The sequence below is a fragment of the Pinus tabuliformis genome, chromosome 9 (assembly GCF_031772625.1).
Source record: "Pinus tabuliformis cultivar Carrire ecotype Pingquan chromosome 9, CPIR1, whole genome shotgun sequence".
Lineage (NCBI taxonomy): Eukaryota > Viridiplantae > Streptophyta > Pinopsida > Pinales > Pinaceae > Pinus > Pinus tabuliformis.
In genome coordinates this window covers 1,835,754,918-1,835,780,851 of record NC_142307.1, presented here as the reverse complement: position 1 = coordinate 1,835,780,851, position 25,934 = coordinate 1,835,754,918, and the positions used below count along the sequence as shown (strand labels likewise).

At 41.1% G+C, this 25,934-nt stretch overlaps 1 protein-coding gene across 1 annotated transcript in view; it reads left to right on the top strand.

Annotated features, from left to right (window-relative positions):
• Positions 1-5,270: 5,270 nt before the first annotated feature.
• LOC149156133 (protein SCAR2-like) overlaps positions 5,271-25,934 on the top strand; it is a 31,694-nt gene continuing 11,030 nt past the window's right edge. Inside the window, exon 1 of the mRNA XM_089444654.1 lies at positions 5,271-5,387. Within this exon, the coding sequence (XP_089300780.1) occupies positions 5,271-5,387 (117 nt within the window). The remainder of the gene's footprint in view (positions 5,388-25,934) is intronic.

Here is a 25,934-nt window from a genome sequence, read left to right as displayed (position 1 = left end):
GAAGATCCAGACCAGTTTTGGTTTGTGATAAATGTTGTATGGGAAGCACAGGGAGTCACAGATGACAATATAAAGAAACGCGGCCCTTAACCAGAACACAAGAGTGGTGCAAACTAGATATCAGGTGCGTGGGTGTGGCCAAGGTGGAGGATGACCTGGAAGAGGTCGCAGATAGCTGATATGTTACAATTGCAAAGGGCTAGGACATTATGCCCGTGATTGTATGAATCTAATGTGTCCATGATGTCTATATTGTACCTTGTGTGATCATGAGACGGAGGATTGTCCCACCCTGATCGTGAGGCTGCGTGACAAGGGAGTGCTCCAACCTCCCTTGACTCAGAACCTACAAATGATGAGGTCTGAGCCGCACGAGGAAGACCCTAACATGAACATTGTGCTCCAAAGTGGGATGATGGCAGGCGATGATAAAGGCAAGCAGCCTGAAGATGGTACTTGGGTTCGCAAGGCTCCGACGAAAGAACCAGAGTTTGATTTGGAGTGCGCTAAGGAAACCTTCATGGAAGTTAGGAAGAGCTTCGCTAATGCCTCCACTTCAGGAAGAAAAGACAGTTTGGAGCCAGAAATGGACCCATCAATGCTCACGACGTTCCTAGAAACATGCATGAAGCTACTGCATGACAGCAAGGCTCTAAAGGGATTGCAGGAACTCATAAATAGATGCACTAGGACTGAGCCAAGGGAACCCTGCGTAGTCTGAAAGATTGGAAAGCATGCGACAAGGACAGGAAGAGAAATGAGATTGACCGCGCAGATTGGAGAATATGAGATGGACCAAGTGATTCTAGATTTAGGATCGGACACGAACGTTTTGCCGAAGTAGACATGGGAGCGCATGGGAAGGCCTATGCTGCAATGGTCTCCTATTCAGCTGCGAATGGCGAATAACAAAAGATCATACCTATGGGGAGATTTCAGGGGATCACCGTGGATATTGAAGGAGCAAGCGTGCTGGCAGATTTTGAAGTGATAAAGATTGTTGATGACAGTAATCCCTACCCCACGCTATTAGGAATAGATTGGGCCACTAACATGAACGGGGTGATAAACCTAAAGAAGCACAAGATGATTTTTGAGAAAAAGTCTCTGCGCATAGTCATACCTTTGGACCCTGCAAAAGGATCGCGCTACACAGAGCCAGTGTGCGACTATGAAAGCGACAATGATTTAGACTGCATCTACAAGATAACCGTGTGAGAGCAAGACTGGGTAAATCCCACCGCGGATGGACGAATCTCATGGGAGTGCGAAATCTCCTATACATCGGATTCGAATGAAGAGATAGAGCGATGGCAGAACCGGTTACATGAGGTAACCACATTAAACTGAAACATGATGACAAGAGTGTTGAACTCTGTATCGACAGATGTAAGGGATATGCCTACTTATGATGGGTTAAGTGAGGTAGATGCTTTCTTGAACAAATTTGAAAGGGAGGTGTCGAAACAACAACGTTTCGAGGCCTTGAAATAGGTACTACGCGCTACGCCTGCGAGATGATGGGGCACGCACCAAGGAAGCTTTGAGGACTGGTGTGAATGCAGGAGAATGATTGGAATGTGTTTTGGGAAGCCTCAGATGCGATTAACAGACAAGATTGTTGGATGGAATGATCCCCGTATGCATATGTCTAGGTGGGTACAAGCATATGGTAAAAAACCTAACGGGTGCACATGGACTTCGCGTTCAGGAACACGGTTAATAAGCAAGTGTTGGCAAGGAAATTGCGTGAACAGTCTCTCCAGTTGGGACGACGAAGTGTGGAAGGAACGAGTGCGCAGAAGGCTACCCGTGCAAAAGCCTTTAACGAAGTGTGCAAAGCACTAAACAAGATATAAAATGCACAACGGAGGGATTGGGACTCGTGCATACCACTAGTTCTGTGGGCTTATAGGACAACGTGCAAGAAAATGGTGGGGAAAATGCCTCCAAGACTGAAATATGGAGTGAACGTTGTAGTCCCAGCAAAGGATAATATACCTAGTCCGCGCATAGTAGTGCCACGGACTATGACAACTCACGGAGCTTTGCAAAGAGGGGTAGAGCAGCTAAATGAAGAAGAACACCTAGAAGCAATTCGATAGGGTGATCGTAGGCAACAAGAACTCATGAAAGAAAGAGTGTGCTTAAGGGAGAAAAGCACTCTGGTGGAAGCAGAAGTCAAGAAGCTTGAGAAAGAAATATAGAAGGATTTTCTTGAAAAGAAAATCAGGATGATAAAACAGGGTGCACACTACTACGGTGATAAATTTGGGGACTACCACCGAGATTTGATCAGCTTGATGCCTTGGATTAGACCATATATTACTAAAGGAATCACCCATGGTGGTGCGCTGCAAATGGTAAAGTGTGTGACGCAGACAGTAACAATAAAAGGCAGATTTTGTCTAGGGAAAGTGATGGATGACCAGTTGACACCCTATACAGGTGGCACGGACACTTAACTAACCGTGGGAAGTATAGTATTAGCACTCCCGACAGTTTAAAGGAGGCACAAGACTATAAAATACTCTGACTTAGAGCCACATGATTTCAATGGTGCACACAAAAGCAAAGTGTCACAAGGTCTGCGATTGCGCAAGGGGGCTGCGCTGCCACGTGGGTTGGCTGGAAAGTGACCGTTGTAGTCACTATTCACAATGTGATGCTTGACTTTAGACCAAATGGAGTGGGCGGCAGGCATTTAAGACAAGCTTTATGGGCAAGATTTGGGCAAATCTGCCGCCAAGGGAGCATTAATGGACCGGATTTGGGGGGAACAGTCGAATTCAAATTCAAAAGGAGCTATAAAATACAAAGGGTTTCCAAACAAACAACACTTGGTCATTTGTGAATTGAGTTGTCATATGCCCCGCTTATTCTGATCCAAGACCTGTTTGCCCTATGGAGAGCATGGGTTGAGCACCTGAGTGAACGGTTGAGATATTTCTAGGCAAGCGAGATGGCATCATTCGAAGAATCTAGGGAAATCGCAGAGATGACCGCCAAAGAAACTGCATAGGCCTTGACCATAGAAGATGCCCCTGAAGGCACTAAGATTGTTGCGAAAATCCCTAAATCACCGTGCACGCTGAGACCAAAGAAAGATAAACAACCAAGGATTCATGTGCGTGTGTCCCTGCAAAACCCACTGTGCACTAGATTAACCATGGAGGAAAAAGGGAAAGCATTAACTAGAAACCAACAAGGAGGAATAAGACCTCGAGGATCTCATAATTGAAGAAGATGAGGACGAGGGCATGGAGGAAGAAACCGAGGTTATGCACCCTCCAACAAAGTTGCCCACATATGTCCCCATGTAGAAGGGGAAGGCAAAAGTGCCCAAGGACCTCGACGAGAGCAAGAGCTCACTGCACACTCTGCTCCTCCCGAATGATATCATTTTTTAGGGCACGCACCTGGGATGGGTGCCGAACTTGAAGTTTGAAGATTGGGATCTCACTGACCACGAGAAATTCCCTCACCTAGAGACCGTGCAGCTCATGAAGCTGAAACAAAACACCGCAGTGGGAGTTATAGAATTTGAGCCACGCAAGTGGTTATGTGGAGTTGAAAAGGCAAGGTTATTAAACCTGCTCTGGGTGTCGCACTACCACCGTACCCCAGTAACGATCTTCTTCATCAGGCAGCTGCTCTACCTGGTGCATGGTGGGTGTTTATGGCTGGAGGAGACCATCCCCATCACGGACCACTTAATCCATCACTTTACCCAGATCCCATGTAAAGGAGAGGACCCCGCAGACATTTCGGAGGGAAAGAGTAGTGATTTGGCCATCGCAGAGGCCATGGAAAAGAAATACAAGCTGGAGAAGAAGAAAAGGGGCTGTGGCATATCTAGCATCAACAACAAAGCAGTCAAAGTTGCGACCCAGATACTGGCAGGTAAGCTCATGAGGAAGTGTTGCGCAAATGAGGTACCTATGCCAGTGGTGGCACTTGCTAAACAGTGCGCAGAAGGGGTCTAGTTTAACTAGTCTAAATTCTTGTGCAAAGAGTTCCTAGAGAATTTCCGTGAGGCACGGGAAAAAGGAAAAAGATTCCATTATGCATGACTTCTGCTGTCCATAGTGCTGGTGGTGGGAGAATTGCCGGAGGACAGCTAGTTCCCCGCGATTGCAAGGGATCTTCCGGAGACCGCGAAGTAAGCTTCGCTGTGGGCCATAAAAGACATGAACCGAATCCACAACAACAAGATATTCTGGGTGTTCATGGAGATGAACATCAAAATGGGAATTAACCTCAAGCCATGGTTATCACCCACTGTCTACAACAACCTACGAAGTTTTGCAGAATTTAAAGTGGACTTTCATCACGTCTACCTCAGGGTCCACAAAGACGGGGCCAAGAAGTGGAGCGAATTACCCTTGATAGCCACAGATGATGTGATTTTCGGCGTACTAGAGACGTGGCCGCCGGAATGGCATGCCCCAAACATCGCCGCGGTGGAAAATTCTATTGCACAGAAGAAGAAGGAGGCCAAACTGTGCATGGCACAATTGGCAGAAAAGTGAAGGCAAGAAGCAGCGGCAGCAAAAGTGCAGGAGGTGTGTTACGCTGCGCAGAGAGCAGTAGAACAGAAAAAGGCCGTAGCAGCAACAGCACAGAAGGCAGTAAAGAAGGCGCGCGAGGGCCAAAAATCGCCTTCTTCTGAGCAGGAGAAAGAGATGGAACCATAAGAAGAGGAGGGCGACGTGGACCCACAAATAGCGTCAACACAATTGAAGCGTCAGTTCCCTAGTGAGCGAAAGGGGCAGCACAAGAAGGTGAAAGCATCCAAGTTGTCGATCGACCCGATCACCCTTATTGAGGGTGATATGCATGCTATAGGAGATATGGTGCGCGACGTCACCATAGAGTCCCTCCAAAACTTCACGGCGGAGAATTAGATTGTGTTGGGGGCCCTCTGAGCATAGATTCAGGAGTTGCAAGTGCGCGCTCCTCAGGTTGGTACCCTATCTACCAACCTCGCAATAGGGACAGCCGCAGCCGAGGAAATGTTGCACGCTCATAAAACCAACACAATAGTGCTTCAAGAAGGGGCACTAGTTACAGCTAATGAGGTCGACTGGTCTATGGTTAGTACACTGAAGGGGATAGGGATCAACATGGCTGCGCTCCTACGGGAGACACTCTATGTTCTGCAGGATGGGATTACTACAGAATTGTAACTGAGGGAGAGCCACGTGTTACAAGTGCTAAGTGATCAGAAGATCAACATGGAATAGTTGAGCTTGCAGCGCGACGAGGTCATGTCTCAGAACCAGCAGATGGTGCATATACTTAAAGAAGCCTGCCAGATGGTCCCTGAGCTGGCCATCCCAGCAGAAGCACTGAAAGAGACACGCATCCAAAGATTAGCAGCATGGGTGTGCGATGCACAAGAAGAAATGGCCAAGGTTCAACTAGAGTTGAACCTTCAGATAGCAGAGCTGTGGTTGAAGGCGCAGCCGTCGACTCCTCCATTAATAAGGGACTACACCAGAATGTTGGAAGAATCATTCTAGGTCCTCACCAATCTGCAGGAGGACCCGAAAATCCAGTGCTTAAAGACAGAGGCGCGTGAGCTCCAGCAGTAGTATGACAGCATGAAAGGGACCATGCAGACGGTGGCCCTCACTTAGCGTCTCACGCGAATGCAACATGACAAAGCACTTAAAGAGAAAGTAGACGTAGCGCGACATAGAGAAGCAGTTTTGAAGGCGCGTGTTCATCCTTGGATCGACGAGGCCTTCATCATCACAGCAACAATTGAAGGCAAGCTCACGCAGATGCATGGGACACAGGAATAGATCCATGGGAGCAGTTCCGACACCGCGATCTCGGAACAACGAGTACAGGAGATTCAGCAGGCAGCTGCTCAGTGCGTTGCCGACCTTGCAGCCGTTCGAGTAGAGTTGGGAGGTCTCCGTGCAAAGATCTCTGCACCGAAAGAATGACTCGAGGATGAGTCACGATGTTTGTGTTGGGGACCTGTTGGGCATGGGATCCCCCCAAGGCAAGTTTTGGGGCTTAAAGCCCAAGTTTTGACTAAGTCTATTGAAAAGACTCCGCGAATTGTGGGCGAGGAGCACGAAGATGGTTAATGAGTCAAAGGGTTGTATGCCCTCATTTTTGTATTGTAATGTTAGTTTGAGAGATCTACCCATGGTCTAAAAAGATCGAGGCTCTAAGTGTAAAGAGAGATACATCTAAGAAATTGATGACGTATTGAGTCGAATTGTAGAGTTGTGTCTTTGGGTCATAGAGTAGGAGTAGGATCTGCAACTGAGTGCGCAGAGGCCTAGTAGTCCACAAATGAGTGCATGGACCCCTGTAGTTGAGTGCGCAGGGCAGGTCGAGTCTGTAACTGTTGAAATCACTACTAAAGAGAATTTTTACGATATTTTGTGTATCTTTTCTTGTATTATTGGGTATGAATTATAAGTTTATTATTTATTTACTGCATGAGCTTATATAAATGTGCTGAGTAGGTAAATAAATATAAGGTATCTATTTATGCGAAGATAACTAACTATTATAGGAAGATAAGTAAGATCTGCAGAGTGACTTTGGGAAATAGTGCAGATCGCTGCTCCAGTAGTGCGAAATCCCCACAACCCCGGGTTAGGGCTGCGCGAAGGCCTCACAAGCTAGGGAAGGGCGCGAAGTAACCTACGTGAAGGTATTCATAGTTGGACTAAATCAAACCCTTAGACATCTCAAGGGTGCGGAAACCTGGTTCCAACATCCCCCCATATTGCTTCAGGTGAGACCTCAGTCCACGCTTTGCAGGCTGTTGCCGAAAGGGCCAGTAGTACAGGGATTTGTTTTTCTAATTAACTCCAAACCTAGCTCAGGTCCCAACAAGCCAACAATCCCTCATCGAATTCTCGGGATGAGTACACTAGAAGGAGATTTTTTAGGTAAGAACCCAAATGTGGCACAATTCAGGATATTTGGTTCATCAATCTACTATCATGCTACCAAGGATGCATGGAAAAAGCTAGATCCAACTGTTGAGTTGGGCATATTTGTGGTGTACACTGATACACCTCACAACTACCGGGTGTACCTGCCATCCAATAAGTTGACATTGGTTCATAGAGATGTGAAGTTCGATGAAGAGAAGGCCATGAGATGTTACCTTGAGACGGAGCTTCGGTTACATGCAGAAGAGGAGCTTTTAGTTCCAAAGGAGGAACCTCAGGATGATGTGGAGCAGCCACATGTGGAGGAGCAAAGAGTGGAAGCTCCCACTCATGCAGAGACTTCCAAAGATGGAAGGAAGCACACCAAAGAGGATGACAAATTGATGTGTGATGCTATAGAGAATGTGGGAGCACCCACATCACAACGCAGACAAAGGAGGTCACCAAATTGGTACACTGGCTACATGTCTCTGATAAGCAAGAATGTACAGGTTGAGCCATCCTCATTCAAGGAAGCAGTGCAGCAACAAGTATGGGTTGATGCCATGGTTGAGGAGTATGACTCCATTATCAGAAACATTGTTTGGGAATTGGTCCCAAGATGAACTGACAAGTCAGTGGTGAGTTCTAGATGGATTTACAAGGTAAAGCAAGTAGCAGATGGGAGTGTGGAGAAACACATGGCCATATTTGTGTCCAGAGGGTTCTCTTAGGTGGAGGGAATTTATTACGAGGAGACCTTTGTTCTAGTAGAAAGATACTCTTCAATCAAATCTATTCTAGCATTGTCAGCATAGATGGGATGGAAGATACATCATATGGATGTGAATACAACATTCCTCAATGGTATGATTGAGGAAGAGGTGTATATTGAGCAGTTAGAAGGATTTGATCCTTCAACAGAGAGTCACATGTGTATAGACTCAATTGAGCATTGTACTGATTAAAACAAGCACCCCATTCTTGGTACACCAATATTGGCAGCTATTTCATTGGTTGGGCTTCACTAAAAGTGAAGCAAATGTGAACTTTTACCATATTATGGTTGAAGGTAAATTGTTGATTATAGTATTATATGTCAATGATTTGATTCTAACAGGTGATGAAAAGTCGATAAAATCTTGCAAAGAGGATCTTGCAAGAGAATTCGAGATGAAGGACCTGGGGCTCATGCATTACTTTCTTGGTATGGAAGTATGGGAAGGAGTTGAGGCACTTTTTGTCTCTCGGGGAAAGTATGCCAACAAGATACTGAAGAAGTTCCACATGGAGAGTGGCAAACCCATGGTGATCCTCTAGAAGGTAACTAGAGGAAGGAGGATGCTACTTCAGGTGAAGTAGTAGAGGCTGCTATTTATAGACAGCTCATGGGTTCACTTATGTATTTGGTGAACACACGACTAGATATGTGTTTTGTAGTTAACCAACTTATTCAAGCCATGGTTAAGCCAACCAAACTTTATTGGAAGGCAGCTAAACATGTGTTGAGATACCTTAGAGGCACCACTCAGTTTGGTCGTTTGTACAGACAGACAGAGCGAGTGAAGCTTCAAGGCTTCAAAGATGCAGACTGGGTAGGGATTCCATCCGACAGAAAGAGCACACTAGGGGGAATCTTCAGTATTGGGTCAGAAACAGTTTCTTGGTACAGCAAGAAGTAGAGATCAGTTTCACTTAGTTCAATAGAAGTAGAGTACATGGCTTCTATTCAAGAAACTTGTGAGGCTATCTGGATGAGGAAGATCATTGTTGGGTTATTTGGTTAATAGATGGATCCTACAGTGATTTACTGTGACAACCAGAGTTGTATCAAACTCTCTGAGAATCTATTTTTTCATGATCGGTCCAAGCATATCGACATCTAGTATCACCATCTATGAGATTGTGTGTAGAGGAGAATCATTTTGCTAGAATACATTCTTATAGAGGAGCGAGATGCAGATATTTTGACAAAGGTATTCTCAAGATTCAAATTCGAGTTTCACAGAGGTAGGATCAAGGTAGTAGATAATCCCTTTCTTGTTGGGAGGGAGTGTTGAAAATGCAACAAGAAAATCCTAATTTAATTTTTTCCTTAAATTAAATTGTAATTATAATTCTCATAGAAAATTGTAATAGTTAAATAAGTTAATTTGACTTAGTTGGCTCAGTTGATTTGAGTTGGGAGTCTATCTAGAGTCATGAAGAGTGGTTCCTAAATTTTAGGGGCCTAGGTTGAGTTCTTTTGAGTTGTAATTATTTAATTGAATTAAATTCAGTTAAAATAGTTCGAACTAATGGATGGATTAGTGGGAGATTCAGTAGTGGGGTGTAACCTATAGTAGTGAGGTGTAACCAACACTTCTCAACTAGTAAACTGAAGATTCACTCATAATTAACTCATGCATGTCAAATCAGAGAAAGACCCAGTTGAGATTGGAGTTTAGGGACAATGTACTCATATTTGTATAATCATTTGAATTGTACAAGTGGTGCATGCAATCATAAGAAGGCATATGATGGATTACATAGTTATGAATGAGGAATTTTCCAATTAAATATGGTCTAATTCCCTAGGAAAATGCGCAAGGAAATAGGAGCTTGGAAAACAACATATTTGGCTAAGTATTGTTTGGATCTTGTTTGTGAAGTAGTGAGATATATTGGGGTTGTGCAAAGGTTGCTCGAGCCTAAGAAAATCATTGTAACATTCTCATATTTTCTAATTAATGTAGTATAAAGATAACAGGGGTTTTTAGCTATGGCTTTCCCAAGAAAATTATTGTGTTATGTGTGATTGAATTCTTTCTCTTTTATGCTTCGTGATTTCAGTGATCATTTATTGCTTCCGTTGATGAGTAAAGTAGATTCAAGTCAATTGTTTTAGCATATTACAATATGCATTTTGAATCTACAAGGAAATTATACAGAATGGAAGCGAGCTATGAAATCTTGATTGTAGGAATTTACAAGGTAAGTTCCTCAGACAGAACACCAAAGGACACCGCTCACAAACATATCACAGATCAATACACCAGTTTTCCTGACGTGGTTAAAACCCTCAAAGAGGGAAACAATTCACAGGCTAAGCCAACGCAGCTACTATGGGGAAATTTATTAATAAAAGAATGAAAATTTACATAAGCTTCTCTCATGAATGGTTACCCTACAAATGACCCTCCATGCTCTTTAAATAGAGATCATGGACCAATCGGGTCTTAACCCATGGATCAAGTGTCAGTAATACCGAGGAGAGAATGAACAGTCAGATCACTACATATCGTGACTGTCGAATTGTAAGTTACAAAAGTATGTATTAAATAAACACACTTTACCTAACTCTACACTAGACCAAGTTATACTTAACTATTTCCTATGTGTCGGAATATCCTAACATCCCCCCTTAAGAATAACTTGGGATAGGATTTAAGGATGTACAAATATGACACAATAGGAGAAGGAAGGAGGAATTAGATCCTATCCCCCCTTAGTGACAACTTTCTAAACTCCAACCATAAATCGAAGTTTAGTAAACTTCGCCTCTGTGAGAGCCTTTGTAAAGATGTCTGCAACTTGATCATCTGTTGAACAATATTGCACTTCAAGAACATGGTCGTGAATGAGCTTTTTGATGAAGTGCATGTGCAGTTCAATGTGTTTTTTGCGCTGATGTTGGACTGGATCTTTGCATAGTTGAATGGCACTTTGATTATCACACCAAAGTGTAGTTGGATGTTGTTGTTGAAAGCCAAACTCTAACAGGATCTGATGAATCCACTGGGCTTCCTTACTAGCTTGTATGGCACCACGATACTCTGCTTCTACTGAAGAAAGAGAAATGGCACTTTATTTCTTGCAAGCCCATGTAATAGGCCCTGAACCAAGAGTGAACACATAACCTACAGTGGAATTCAGATCATCAGGGTCACTAGCCCAATCAAAATCAGTGAAACCAACCAATAGTGGAGATGATTCTGCACTATAATGAATCCCAAACTAAAATTTACCTCGAACATAACGAAGTATTCTTTTAGCTGCTTTCCAATGAATTTCATGTGGGTTTTGCATAAACCGAGCAATAAGGCCAACAGAAAAGGAAAGGTCAAGACGAGTATGGGTCAGATACAAAAGTTTTCCTACAAGTTGACAGTATAAGGTAGCATCAACTTCAGGGGAAGTACAAGTGACTAAAAGTTTGGCTCTAGGCTGAAAGGGAGAATGGGATGGCTTACATTCTTCCATGTGAAAATGGCATAGAAGATCACATGCATACTTGGACTGGGAAAGGGAAATACCTTCCTTGGATTGCAAGACTTGAAGACCAAGAAAATAATGCAAGTGTCCTAAGTCTGTCATTTCAAAATTCTTTTTAAGGTTGGACTTCACATGGTTGATAAGGTTGGGATCACTACCAGTAAGGATAAGATCATCAACATAAAGAACAAGAATGATAAGAGACTTTCCCACTTCCTTGGTGTAGATAGTATTGTTAGAATGACACCTAGAAAATCCAATTTCTAAAAGAAAGCTATCCATTTGGCATACCAATCCCGAGGGTCTTGCTTGAGACCATAAAGGGATTTCTTAAGCCAACATACAAGGCTGGAGTCTGTTTGTATAAAGCCAGTAGGTCGTTCCATATAGATTTCTTCATGCAAGTCCCCATGCAAGAAGGTAGATTTAACATCCATCTGATGGAATTCCCATTTGAAAGAGGCAAGAAGGGAAAGAACAAGGTGGATAGAGTTCATTTTGGCAACAGGGGAGAAGGTTTCAGTATAGTCAATGCCTTCAACTTGTGAAAAACCCTTAGCAACAAGACGAGCTTTATGTTTATCAACTTTTCCATTTGTTCCATACTTGGTTCTATAAACCCATTTGCATCTAACAAGTTTTCGTCCCTTTGGAAGGGGAACAAGATCCCATGTATCATTTGCCAATAATGAACGATATTCTTCATTCATAGCTGCATCCCAATCTAGATGGCCTGAAGCTTCTACAAAGGTGTCAGGATCATAATTAGCTGAAGCTTGAGCCAGTAAAGAAGAGGCTCTATCGAACTGAGAACGTGTACGTCATTGATCTGTAGGATAACCGAAAAGAGCACCTATTGCATCCCGAGTAGCACAGACCCATTTTGGAAGCTGAGGAGCTGAAGGAGGATCCTGAGAAGGTGGGGGAGGATTTTCATCCTCGCTTTCATCATTTGAAGAAGAAATATTTTCAGAAGTAGAAGGGATAGAGAGAGGTGGCACATCCGTCGAACTAGGCTCGTAGGCCGATATATTTTTAGCAAACTTTACATCTCTTCTAATGATAACATTTTTGGACTTAGGTGGAATAAGCTTCTATCCTTCGACATCTTCAGAATATCCAAAAAAATACTTTTTTCACTTTTAGGTTCTAAAGTTTATGTTTCTCATCTGGAATATGGGCCCATTATTCATTTCCAAAAACACGAAAGTGACTTACATCTGGTTTAATTGAGCTCCATGCTTCTTCTGGGGTGATATTCTTTAAAACCTTAGTAGGAGTGTGATTTATTATGTAATTTGCATAGTTAATTGCTTCTGCCCAAAAATTAAGACTAAGTCCTTTAGATTGAAGCATACTATTAGCCATTTCCTTTAAGGTTTGATTCTTCCTTTCAGCTACACCATTTTGTTGTGGAGTATATGGAACAATATGTTGCATTTGAATTCCATTCTCAGTGCAAAAGTTGATGAATTTGTTGCTAGCATATTCTTCGCCATTATCATATCTTAGCTTAAGAATTTGATGTCCAGATTATTTTTCAACAAAGGCCTTAAAGGCCAAGAACATTTTAAATAGTTCACTCTTGAATTTTAAGAAGTATACCCAAGTGCGTCTGGAGAAATCATCAATGAAAGTTAAGAAATACTTGTAGCCAGAGAATGAAACAACTAGAAGTGGACCACATAAATCACTATGCACAAGTTGTAAAGGGGTTGAGGCATGCCAAGAGGCACGTTTTTCAAAACTATCCCAAAGATGTTTTCCGGGTACACATCCCGAACAAACACCATCTCTGCAAGATACCATTGGAAGACCTGTCACCATATTTTCTTTACATAGATTCTGAAGGGAGCGATAGTTTAGGTGACCAAATTGCTCATGCCAAAGTTTGCTCACTTCATCATTATGAGCAACAAATACCGAGGGAATATTTGATTATCCAAAGTTGTTAAACTTATACAACCTTTTAGAATCATCAACAATGCCAGTAGCTAAAATCTGTCTAGGATCTCTTAGGTCCTTAATTACAACATCGTGAGGTGAAAATTCAACGATTTTACCTTCACCTGAAAGAGTTATCTGATATAAAGATAGAAGGTTTCAGGATAAGGTTGGAACACATAATACATCAATAAATTGACCATTGTCTATATGAACAATTCCAATCCCTACAACACTAAGAGATCTATCGTCACCAACATATATATTTTTGGTGTTACAATCATTTAAAGAAGAAAACATGGCTTTTTTTTGGCCATGTGATAAGAAGCTCCAGAATCAATGAGACACTCATGAGAATTAGAAGAAGAAGATACATTTAGTGCATATGCAGGCCGAGATGTTTGACAACCACATGCAGAAAGTGTTATTACTGAAGATGAAGTTGAAGTTCAAGAGTGCTCCAAATGGATTTTATACTTCTTCATTGCTGCTTCCAAGGCTTCCATCTTCTTAAAGCATTTGGATTCTAAGTGGCCATATCGATTACAAAATTGGCAATGTCTATTACTATTCTTCCCTTTGTTTTTATTTGCCTTATCATTTTATTGAAATGATTTTTCATTTTGAGACTGAAATTTCTTAGGACCCTTGTTTGGTTTAGGGCCATTCTTTTTAGGATACGTCTTCTCGGGATTCTTTGAATTTGGTTGTTGCTGGGGGGCTAAGGATTTCTTAGAAGAGTTTCCAAGATTAAGAAGAACAAGGTGTAAGATTTTTTCTTGTTCTCTTATTAAAGAATCACAAAACGCATCAAAGGAAGGGGACTTTAATCTTGTCCTTGAGAAATGAATGCTTCTCTTGTAGAATGGAAGGTGGAAACAAGCACAGAGTAGGCTGGTCCCAACTTAGTAATAATGGAATAGATAAGGTTACCATCTTCTTTCTTAACCTTCACACCTTCCAAGAGAAGTCTAAGGGTCTTGAACTTGGACAAAAAATCTTCAATGGAAGAAAAGTTATTGGGGTCCAATGTAAGAAACTCATTTTTGAGTTGGTGGGCTCTAAGTTTATTTTTAATTTCAAAAACTTTAGTGATTTGTTTCATTGTTTCATTAGGAGTATCAAGTTTTGCGATATGGAATCTAAGGTCTATAGAAATAGACATCTCTATCAACCCACGTGCTTGATCTTGCCTATTTTCCCATTTGGCTGCCTTATCTTCATCTTTTGGTTTGGTTTCTTGGTCTGAGGCTATTTTGTAAAGACCTTTCCTTCTAAGTAAATCCACAATGTAGGACCACCATTGGAAGTAGTTGATGCTGTCAAGAATAACTTGGAATGGACTTTCAATTTTAATAGAAACTAAAGCTATATATGCTAAAACTAAGTGTTCCAATGGAAGATCTCGAAAAATTAGGCTGATTCAAAACAACGGCTTTGAAAAAGGCTTTCGAATGAAGAAGTTATGGCTTTTGAAGAAACGTTGTTGAAGATGCCGATGAAGTGCGGGAATGTGCAGAAATGAATGATAATGTCATATTTAAAAAAAATCCACCCCGTTTCCAAACTTAATCTAATTAGCTCACTTTTAAAAAAAAAATATATGACTCACTTTTATAAATAAGTGAAAGTCACTTTTACACTAGTACTTTATGAGCTACCCACTAAATTGTAACTTAAATAAAAGATAAAGAGACTTTAGAATTATAAGTGACTCACTTTTTATAATGGGTGAGAACACTTTTACATAAAGTAACTTTAAAGCGTAAGTTACATGTGCTTTTTGAAAAAATAACTCAACAAAAAGAAAGACTTGAACTCAAGACCTCTATTCTCATAAAGTAACTTCTTCTTTTTTTATAGTCACCGAAGCTTTAGGGTGAGTGCTTACTTGAGAAAGCTCTTTTTTTCCTACAAAACAAAAACCACAAAACCCAAAATGGACATACAAAAAAAAAACAAACCTTATGGTTTAAAGTTAGCTTTACCTGGAAACTAATAATTTTCCTCAATGTTTCTGATTTTCCTAGATCACACTAAAGCGCGGCGGAAAAGAGAATATGCCTGAGAAAAAAGACTTCCTTTCTGTTTCTAATTTGCCCAGATCGCACAGAGTCACAGGGAAAAGAGCATACCTAGAAATGAACTGTGTAGATCCGGTAATAAAAAACAAAGAGATAAATAAACCTAAATAAACAGAGAGAAAATAACTAGAAACTGCAAATAAACACGGTATACCTCCAGATCTTAAAACTGACGTAGCTAGGGCTACCGGAAACCTTTTCGTGTGAAACGAAAGGGGTTCCTCACTAGAACATATGCTCCTAAACAAAATATAGTAGTCCTCTCGGCCGAAAGCAATCAGAAACAGTAGATCTAGGAAACGGCAGTCGGATGCAGTTCTACCAGCTTCAGATTTGGATCACCAACGGATGCGGCCCTCAACTTGGCTTTGATACCATGTAGGAATTTACAGGGTAAGTTCCTCAGATAGTGTTGGAAATAATACTGAGAGGGGGGGTGAATCAGTATTATCTAATTCTTTTAATAAATCTTCCTTATTTGTTCTTTGAAATAGTTTTGCATGTCAGTACCATAAAATAATGAGCATGAACAAAGAAAACAGATAGTCACACCAAAGAACACAAGATGTAAGGTGGAAACCCAATGTGGGTGAAAACCACCTGCTGCAATATGTCTCTATCTTCTTTCAAATTAGAAACTCCTTTTACAATGGTTTTGTACTGGTGCAGTCCTTTACCAGTACGCAGGCTGCAACCTGCAGAGAGCTACAACTCTCTCTCGTTTTCCAGTCTCTCCTGGAAGGGAGCTACAACCCCCTACTTCTTTTCTTACAAGGACCACTTTTCATAAATTTTCAAACTGGATCCATAAGCATCAAATGATCATCAAGTATAAGAGAATCACCCAATCAACTGTAGTAACCAGATCAACAATAATAGGACCAAACCCAGAACACAGCAATGATAAACAAAGATTTTCAGAGAAGTAAGCACCCTGTTCAACTGCTCGCCTGCTTACGTAAGCACCCTGCTCAACTGCTTTCCTGCTTACAGTACGCACCCTGCTCAACTGCTTGCCTGCTTACAGTACGCACCCTGCTCAACTGTTCGCCTGCGTACCTCGCTCTGAGTCCATTGAACTGCCTGCGGACCTCCGCACCTACAACCCTTCTGTGCCTGCGTACCGGCGCACCTGCAACCCTTCGGTGCCTGCGTACCGGCGCACCTGAAACCCTTCTGTGCCTGCGTACCGGCGCACCTGAAACCCTTCTATGCCTGCATACCGGCGCACCTGAAACCCTTTTGTGCCTGCGTACCGGTGCACCTGAAACGCTTCGTTCCTGCGTATGCACGCACTTTTCTTTCACTGTACCTGCGTACCTTCGGGCATAGATGATTTCAAGATTTCAGAAATAACCCAGACAGTCAGATCTACAGATCTGAACATGCGCCGAAGAGATCTCAGTCCATCAATAGATTCGCCTTATTTAGATCTAGACCAGATCTAGCCCTCATAAGATATTCAACCCAAAACATACTCAAGCCAAATGATCTCCTTTGCTTTATATAGGAAAGCTCTTCCTTAAAACATGGATCAATACCATGAGCCGACACCATAATAACCCAATACCGTCGGCTAAATACCAAGAGTAAAACATAAGAAAACCCCACATGTGAATTTCTTTGCCTTGAAATGTGTGCACTGGGGGTACGCACCTCCTGAACGGGATAACTGCGGGTATGTACGCACTTTATGTAACACTGACCTGCGTGTACGCACCTTATGTAAGGTGTACCTGCGTACCCCTTATTTTCTTCAATATTTGATAGTTGATCATCAATCGCTGCTGCTGACTTGAAGTACTGTGATCTATCACCTGAATGGGTTTCCATCAAGGACAACACTTTAGCCATAATGCCAACAATCTCCCCCTTTGGACTTGATGGCAACCTCAAAACTTCAGCTTCATTCTCCCCCTTTGACATCAAGGGCAAAGGGTTATGCTCCCCCTAAGAACATGCTCCCCCTGAATATGAACCAGATCTGCAACGAAGAACCATAATCCACCATGAAAGAGATAGAGACATATTGAAGCTACTTCCAAGATCTCCTTTTGCACATCCTCCATAATTCCAACAATGCATTATATGCTCCCCCTAAACCTGTGCCATCAATCAGAAGAGGTTCAGCAATAAGATGATGCATCAACAACCCCCATCTTTTGCCTGAGGTATTCAAAAGTGTCCCTGGGCAATGGTTTGGTGAGAATATCAGCAACTTGTTCCTTAGAAGGAACATACTCCAACTTGACCTTCTGTTCAAGCACTTGTTCCCGGAGAAAATGGTACTTGATTGGTATGTGCTTGGTTTTTGAATGCATAACAGGATTCTTTGAGATGCTGATTGCACTTGTGTTATCACATAAGATGGGGATTGGTGGTGTACAAGTGATTTGAAAATCCTGCAAAGTCTGCATCATCCAAAGGAGTTGGGTGCAACAAGATGCAGCAACAACATATTCCGCTTCAGCTGTAGACAAGGCAATTGAACTTTGTTTCTTGCTGAACCAAGATACCAGTCTGGAACCCATAAAGAACGCACCACCACTTGTGCTTTTCTTGTCATCCACGCTTCTGGCCCAATCTGCATCTGTATAAGCATGAAGTGTAAGATCTGTATCTCTAGGATACCATAAGCCATAATTTTGAGTCCCTTGAAGATATTTGAAAATTCTCTTCATTGCCTGAAGATGAGTCTCCTTCGGATTTGCCTGAAATCTTCCAACTATTCCAACTGCATGCATGATGTCCGGTCGGGTACCTGTCAAATAAAGTAAACTTCCAATCATAGATCTGTAGGTTGGTTGATGTACTGCTGCAGATTCATCATTTGCACTGAGGCTACATCCTGTGACCATGGGTGTACATACTGGTTTTTCATCTTCCATACCATATTTCTTCAAAATCTGTTTGAGATACTTGGTTTGAGATAAAAAGATTCCTCCTTCTTTTTGTTGGATTTGCAAACCAAGGAAATATGTCAGTTCTCCTAGCAAGGACATTTCAAATTCTTTCTGCATGACCAAGGCAAAACTTTGACTCATAGCTTCTTCATTGCTCCCAAAAATAATGTCATCTACATACACAACAAGTATTAGCAATTTGTCATTTTCAACTTTTATATAAAGATTGCTATCTGCTGATCCTTTTGAAAAGCCTTGTTGATGAAGATATTTGTCCAAATGGTAGTACCAAGCCCTTGGAGCTTGTTTGAGACCATAGAGAGCCTTTTTCAATCTGCATACAAGATTTGGATCATTTCCAAGAATGAACCCATCTGGTTGTTCAATGTACACTTCTTCTTCCAAGTCTCCATTCAGAAAGGCTGATTTCACGTCCATTTGAAATACTTTGAAGTTTTGAAAACTTGAGAGAGCAAGGAACATTCGGATGGCCTCAAGTCTTGCAACAGGAGCAAAGGTTTCTTCAAAGTCTATTCCTTCTTGCTGCGCATACCCTTTACAAACAAGTCTGGCTTTGTTTCTAATTACTTCTCCATTTTCATTCAATTTATTTTTGAAGACCCATTTTGTTCCGATAACATTCTTATCTTTTGGTCTAGGAACCAGCTCCCAAGTTTGTTCTTTTCGATCTGCTCAAGTTCTTCATCCATTGCTTTCACCCAACATTCATCTTTGCATGCCTCTTTCACATTTTGTGGTTCAGTAGAGGAGAGTAATGCCAAATAGCTTGAAGCTTCTGCAACTGTTCTTCTTGTTTGTACACCTGCTTCTTTCTGCCCCATAATCTGAGATTCTGGATGATTCTTCTGAACATATCTGGATGGAGTCTTTTCTTCTATTCTTGTTTGCTCCTCTGGTTCTTCTTGAGGTTCTTCTTCTTCATCATTCTGTCGTTGGGGGTAGCCTTCATCTTCTTCGATGTCTTCATGATGTACTTGCCTAGGAATGTATCCCTTCTCATCAACCACTACATCAATGCTGTCAACAATTCTGCCAAGTCTTTTATTGTAGCATTTGTATGCTTTGCTATGTGGAGAGTAACCAAGAAGAATGCCTTCATCTGCTCTAGGTTCAAGTTTGCCAAGCTGCTCATCAGTATTCTTGATATAGCATTTGCTCCCAAAGATTTTGAAGTGCTTTACCGAAGGAGTCCTACCACTCCAGAGCTCATGAGGAGTTTGAGTGTTGTTCACCCGGACATTTGTTTTGTTGAGAATAACAACCGCAGCATGTGCAGCTTCACCCCAGAAAGTTGCGGGAGTTCCTGACTCATCAAGCATAGCACGAGCCATTTGTTGGACTGTTCTGTTCATTCTTTCCACAACTCCATTTTGCTGAGGGGTTCTTGCTGTAGAGAATTCTCTTCTTATCCCATGTTCTTCACAGAAATCGAAAAATTCATTTGAAGTAAATTCCCCACCTCTGTCGGATCTGAGGCACTTAATTTTGTGACCTGATTCATTTTCAACCAAGGCTTTGAAGGATTTGAATTTTTCGAATGCTTCATCTTTGTGCTTCATAAGTCCTAACCAAACAAACCTGGAGAAATCGTCAATGAATAATATCAAGTATTCTTCTCCTCGAGGTGTTCTTTTCCTGAAAGGACCGCATGTATCTGTATGTACTAGCTCAAGAGGCATGCTAGCTGATCCTTCTTTCTCTGGAAAGTTAGTTCTGGTTTGTTTTCCAAACTGACATGATTTGCATATGGTGTTGTCAGGAATTTTGATATCTGGAAGATCGCGAACTGCCTGATATTTGCATGCTTTCCTTATTTGTGAAAAGCTTAGATGTCCCAACCTCCGATGCCATAACCAGTGCTCATCATCCTTGCTTAGATAGCATTGTTGTTGTCCTTCTTCAAATATGTACAGATTATTTGGAGTTCTTTTGCCTTTGATCACTGTTTTACCTGTATCAAGATCACGAACAAGACATCCATTTGATCTGAATATAACCTCGGTTCTTTGATCACACATCTGGCTGACACTTAGAAGATTATGCTTCAATCCATCAACATACAAAACATTTCCAGCCTTGACCTTTTCTTTTAACTGAGCAATGCCTTTTCCTTTTATAGTTGCAGGAGTATCATTTCCAAAAGAGACTTTCTTTCCTTTTTCTAGAGCAGAATATGACTCAAGTTTTTCTTTATCACCTGTCATATGCTTCGAACATCCACTGTCAATGTACCATAGATTTTCCTGTCCCTCTGCATAAAATGCTATCCCACATCTTTCTGTTTGTGGTTCCTTTATTCTCCATGTTTTGGTGCTTGAGGCTTGTTCCTTTTTCTGCTGAAACCTGCTCCTGCATTCAGAGTCTTCATGACCAAAGTTATTGCAAATAGAACATTCAACTTCATTTTCAAGAACCGAAAAGTTGTTATAGGTCCTTTTTGTAATCCCGGTCATACTTCTTTGTTTTTGAGCTTCCCTAGTCATGATTGTTTTATATGCAACACATTGAGCTGCTTTGTGACCAAAGTTATGGCAAGAAAAGCATTGTCCATTGAAGAAACTTCTGCGGTTATCGAATCTACCAGCCAATTGATTGTAATTTCTATTGTCATCTATTCTTGAACCAAATTGAGAAGATTTTACCTGTGGCTGGTTGTAGCTTTTGTTCACCCTTAAGATGGATTGCCCCTGATAGTTTCTGTTTGTAATTCGTCCCTGCTTTACCTGATGATCTTCATTGTGCTTTTGCTCATTTCTTCTTGCTGCATCAAGATAACTTTTTGAGGTGGATGCTTGAGAAGTTTCTCCATTATAGCCCAGACCTGTCTTGTTTAGTGGAGACCGCTGCACATTGATAATCTCATCCAAAGTTTCAGATCCTTTGACAAACTTGAGATTAATAGCTTTTGTTTTCTCAATCTCTTTTCTAAGACCAACAATTTCACCTTCTAATTTTTCAAGATGTTTTTCCTTTTCATCAATTTGAAATTGTAGAGTATCAATGATCATGTTCTTTTCTTCTATACATCTCTTGAGTCTAGTAATTTCATCATAAAGGTTATCCACATCTATAGCATCCATATAATCATCATCTTCAAATGCCATTAACAACTTATATTCATTACCTTGTTCATCTTCATCACTGTTTGATAGACCATCACTATCTTCATGAGTGTAGTAGCTTTTCTTATTTGCGTTCTGTTTCTTGTTCCATCTAGCAGGTTCCTTTCCTTTATCCTTATAAGGACATTTTGCAGCATAATGACCTACTCTTCCACAAGCAAAGCATTTAAAAGGTAACTTACCTCTGAACCTTCCAGAACCCCTTTGAAGATTTCTGACAAAATTTGATTCTTCTTCCTCTTCTTCTGGGATGTGGCTTGCTTCATAATAATCTCCTTTGCCTGATGCCTTGAAAGCAGCTTCTCTTCTGTCTGATGGACCTCCCTTTCTCATTTCATAAGCAGTTAGAATTCCATGTAGCTGAGACATAGTAAGAATTCGTAGATTTTCCTTTTCTTCTATTGCAGATACTTTAGATTCAAACTTGGGGGACAATGATCTTAGAACCTTTTCAACCACAATAGCCTCTTTTATTTCTTCACCCAAATTTTTCATACAATTAACAACCTCATCTACCCGAAGAAAATAGTTAGCCACACTTTCATCATTATACATTTTGAGAGTCTCATACTGAATTCTGAGAGTTTGAAGTTTAGCACGCTTTACCTGTTCATCTCCTTCATAGCTCGTGACAATTTTGTCCCATATCTCTTTTGCGGATTTATAGTGCATTACCTTCATGAATTTTGATTGAGATATACATCCTAATAGAGTACTGACTGCTTTCACATTTGTTTCATACTTCTTTTTCTCGGCTGCATCTGTAGGAGTAGCTGAAGGAAAAGCGTAGCCTGTTTCTACGATGTCCCAAACTTCTGTACCAAGAGATTGAAGATAGGCAGTAACTCTTACCTTCCAATAATTGAAGTTTGTCCCATCAAAAAATGGTGGCCTGATTGATGCTTCTCTCTCGTAGTTGCTCATGATGAACGATCTACCTTCAAGCGATCAAGCTTCTCTGAAGGACCTGCTCTGATACCAATTGTTGGAAATAATACTGAGAGGGGGGGTGAATCAGTATTATCTAATTCTTTTAATAAATATTCCTTATTTGTTCTTTGAATTAGTTTTGCATGTCAGTACCATAAAATAATGATTATGAACAAAGAAAACAGATAGTCACACCAAAGAACACAAGATGTAAGGTGGAAACCCAATGTGGGTGAAAACCACCTGCTGCAATATGTCTCTATCTTCTTTCAAATTAGAAACTCCTTTTACAATGGTTTTGTACTGGTGCAGTCCTTTACCAGTACGCAGGCTGCAACCTGCAGAGAGCTACAACTCTCTCTCGTTTTCCAGTCTCTCCTGGAAGGGAGCTACAACCCCCTACTTCTTTTCTTACAAGGACCACTTTTCATAAATTTTCAAACTGGATCCATAAGCATCAAATGATCATCAAGTATAAGAGAATCACCCAATCAACTGTAGTAACCAGATCAACAATAATAGGACCAAACCCAGAACACAACAATGATAAACAAAGATTTTAAGAGAAGTAAGCACCCTGTTCAACTGCTCGCCTGCTTACGTAAGCACCCTGCTCAACTGCTTGCCTGCTTACAGTACGCACCCTGCTCAACTGCTTGCCTGCTTACAGTACGCACCCTGCTCAACTATTCGCCTGCGTACCTCGCTATGAGTCCATTGAACTGCCTGCGGACCTCCGCACCTGCAACCCTTTTGTGCCTGCGTACCGGCGCACCTGCAACCCTTTTGTGCTTGCGTACCGGTGCACCTGAAACCCTTCTGTGCCTGCGTACCGATGAACCTGAAACCCTTCTGTGCCTGTGTACCGGCGCACCTGAAACCCTTCTGTGCCTGCGTACCGGTGCACCTGAAACGCTTCGTTCCTGCGTATGCATGCACTTTTCTTTCACTATACCTGCGTACCTTCGGGCATAGATGATTTCAAGACTTTAGAAATAACTCAGACAGTCAGATCTACAGATCTGAACATGCGCCGAAGAGATCTCAGTCCATCAATAGATTCGCCTTATTTAGATCTAGACCAGATCTAGCCCTCATAAGATATTCAACCCAAAACATACTCAAGCCAAATGATCTCCTTTGCTTTATATAGGAAAGCTCTTCCTTAAAACATGGATCAATACCACGAGCCGACACCATAATAACCCAATACCGTCGGCTAAATACCAAGAGTAAAACATAAGAAAACCCCACATGTGAATTTCTTTGCCTTGAAATGTGTGCACTGGGGGTACGCACCTCCTAAACGGGATAACTGCGGGTATGTACGCACTTTATGTAACACTGACCTGCGTGTACGCACCTTATGTAAGGTGTACCTGCATACCCCTTATTTTCTTCAATATTTGATAGCTGATCATCAATCTCTGCTGCTGACTTGAAGTACTGTGATCTATCACCTGAATGGGTTGCCATCAAGGACAACACTTTAGCCATAATGCCAACAGATAGAACACCAAAGGACACCGTTGTAAACAGATCACAGATCAATACACCAGTATTCTTGACGTGGTTAAAACCCTCAAAGAGGGAAACAGTCCATGGCCTGAGCCAACTTGACCACTTCAGACAATTCATTAATAAAATAATGAAATTTTACATAAGCTTCTCTCATGAATAGTTACCCTACAAATGACCCTCCATGCTCTTTAAATAGAGATCATGGACCAATCGGGTGTTAAGCCACAGATCAAGTGTTGGTAATACCGAGGAGAGAATGAACCATCAGATCACTACATATCGTGACCATCGGATTTTAAGTTACAAAATTACATAGTAAAGAAACACACTTTACCTAACTCTACACTAGACCAAGTTATACTTAACTATTTCCTATGTGTTGGAATACCCTAACATTGATGTCAAGATGATGTGGATCGGTGAGCTTCACCTTGAGCACACAATACAGTGGATTGAAGTCGTTGGGTCTTAGACTTCATACCTCAACATTTTTAGCTAAGGTGGAATGGTGGGAAGCCAAGAAACCTTGATGGTGAGGCACTGAGGTGTCATGGATTGATGCGGTATTGGACCTCATACCTCGACACTTTTAATTGAGGTTGGAGCAGAGTGAGGTGAGGAAATAATTCCAACATCGATACATCGAGATGAAATGGAGGTGTTGGACCTTAGTTGTTGGTATCAACATGGAACCCTGTCATTTCCCACCACTCACTACCAACAATGTGTTAAGTTTTTTATGGGTGTGTTAATGAGATCAGGCAGATCCAACCGTGGTTCCAACGTGAAACCTTGTCATTGCCCATCACTCATTGCCAATGTTGTGTTAACCTTTTAAAGATTGTCAAATGGAGGATGGGTTGCTCTAGCTATGGTTCTAGTTGTGGAACCTTGCCACCAAGAGACCACCACTACTAGATTTGATAACTTGCTAACTTGTAGTGGAGATCACTTAAGTAGTGACTACTCTGGTGTGATGTGGACCTGAATCTCCAATGTGTAAGTTCCTAATGGACCCTGTTGTTATGGAATAATAGTGCCTCCAAGGCCTAGCAGAGGAATTGTGGGTGCCACGTGGTTCCCAATGATGGCATGGCCTCTTTTAATAGGTTAAACTTTAAATGAGCATAACGTTTTATCCAAAAATCAAATTGAGATAAATTTTATATTGTAAGAAATTGCTCAGTGAGCTGATCATAATTGTAGTGTTAGAATTTTTGCAAACTTGCAAAAATGAACTTTTTTCTAATATCGTCTTCATAACAAACCTTGGATATAGGTCCAATTGGTAACACCTTCCTCATCCCAAGAATATTTAAGGGGGTGGAAGGGAGGTGTTACACATGTAAAGAGAAATACCAAGAATTGTTATTCTATTACATCACAATATGAACATACACTCCAAGATCCATTCTTTTCAAATGGAAAAGTCACTATTATTTATAAATAAAGTTTCTTTCAAAACAAGATAAAAAATAACTAATTCAAATACACAAATCTCTCTTATGGTTACAACAATTTAGTAATAAGTAGAAACCAAAAATCAACTAGCAAATAATTACAAGATCCCTGCAAATAATTAAAAACTAATCAAACTTATATTACGTATGGTCCAAGGTTCTTTCCACATCAAAGATAGTTAAAGATTATCCAAATTAATGACAAATATTTAATGGTTGATGAAATTCAAATTTGAGACTAGGTGGTGAAAATGTGAATTATTGGAATCTCTAAATATACCTATAATCATTACCAAACTTATCTAACTTTCAAGGATAAGTGAAAACATGTTATTTTTCTAAGATTTAATCATAAAGTTAAAATATTTAAATAAATGCATTAGAAAATATGGATCCTAATTCCACATATAAATATTTAAATGGTCTTAATTCAAGCTTACAAATAAGTGGAAAATATTGAAATGTTAAGAAAAGGGATGTGAAATAATGCTTGAGGACTCAATAGATACTATGATAGAGTCTCTGTGTTTGAGAGGAGCAGAGCCTGGCTGAAATTCAGGATGGAGACAACCCAACATAACTAAACAAAGGGATATAAAGTAGCCAAGCCATTGTGTTAGGTCTTGTCACCAACTGATACCTCATGTAGGAATGATAGGTAGTACACCCCCATTAGCTCCTAGATCAATGAAAATATCCCACCTTAGCTTCAAGAGGAGCATGGGAACTTATTAAAAGGTATGCTAAATGATATGAGGGCAGTGAATTTATTATGGTGAAGCGTTAA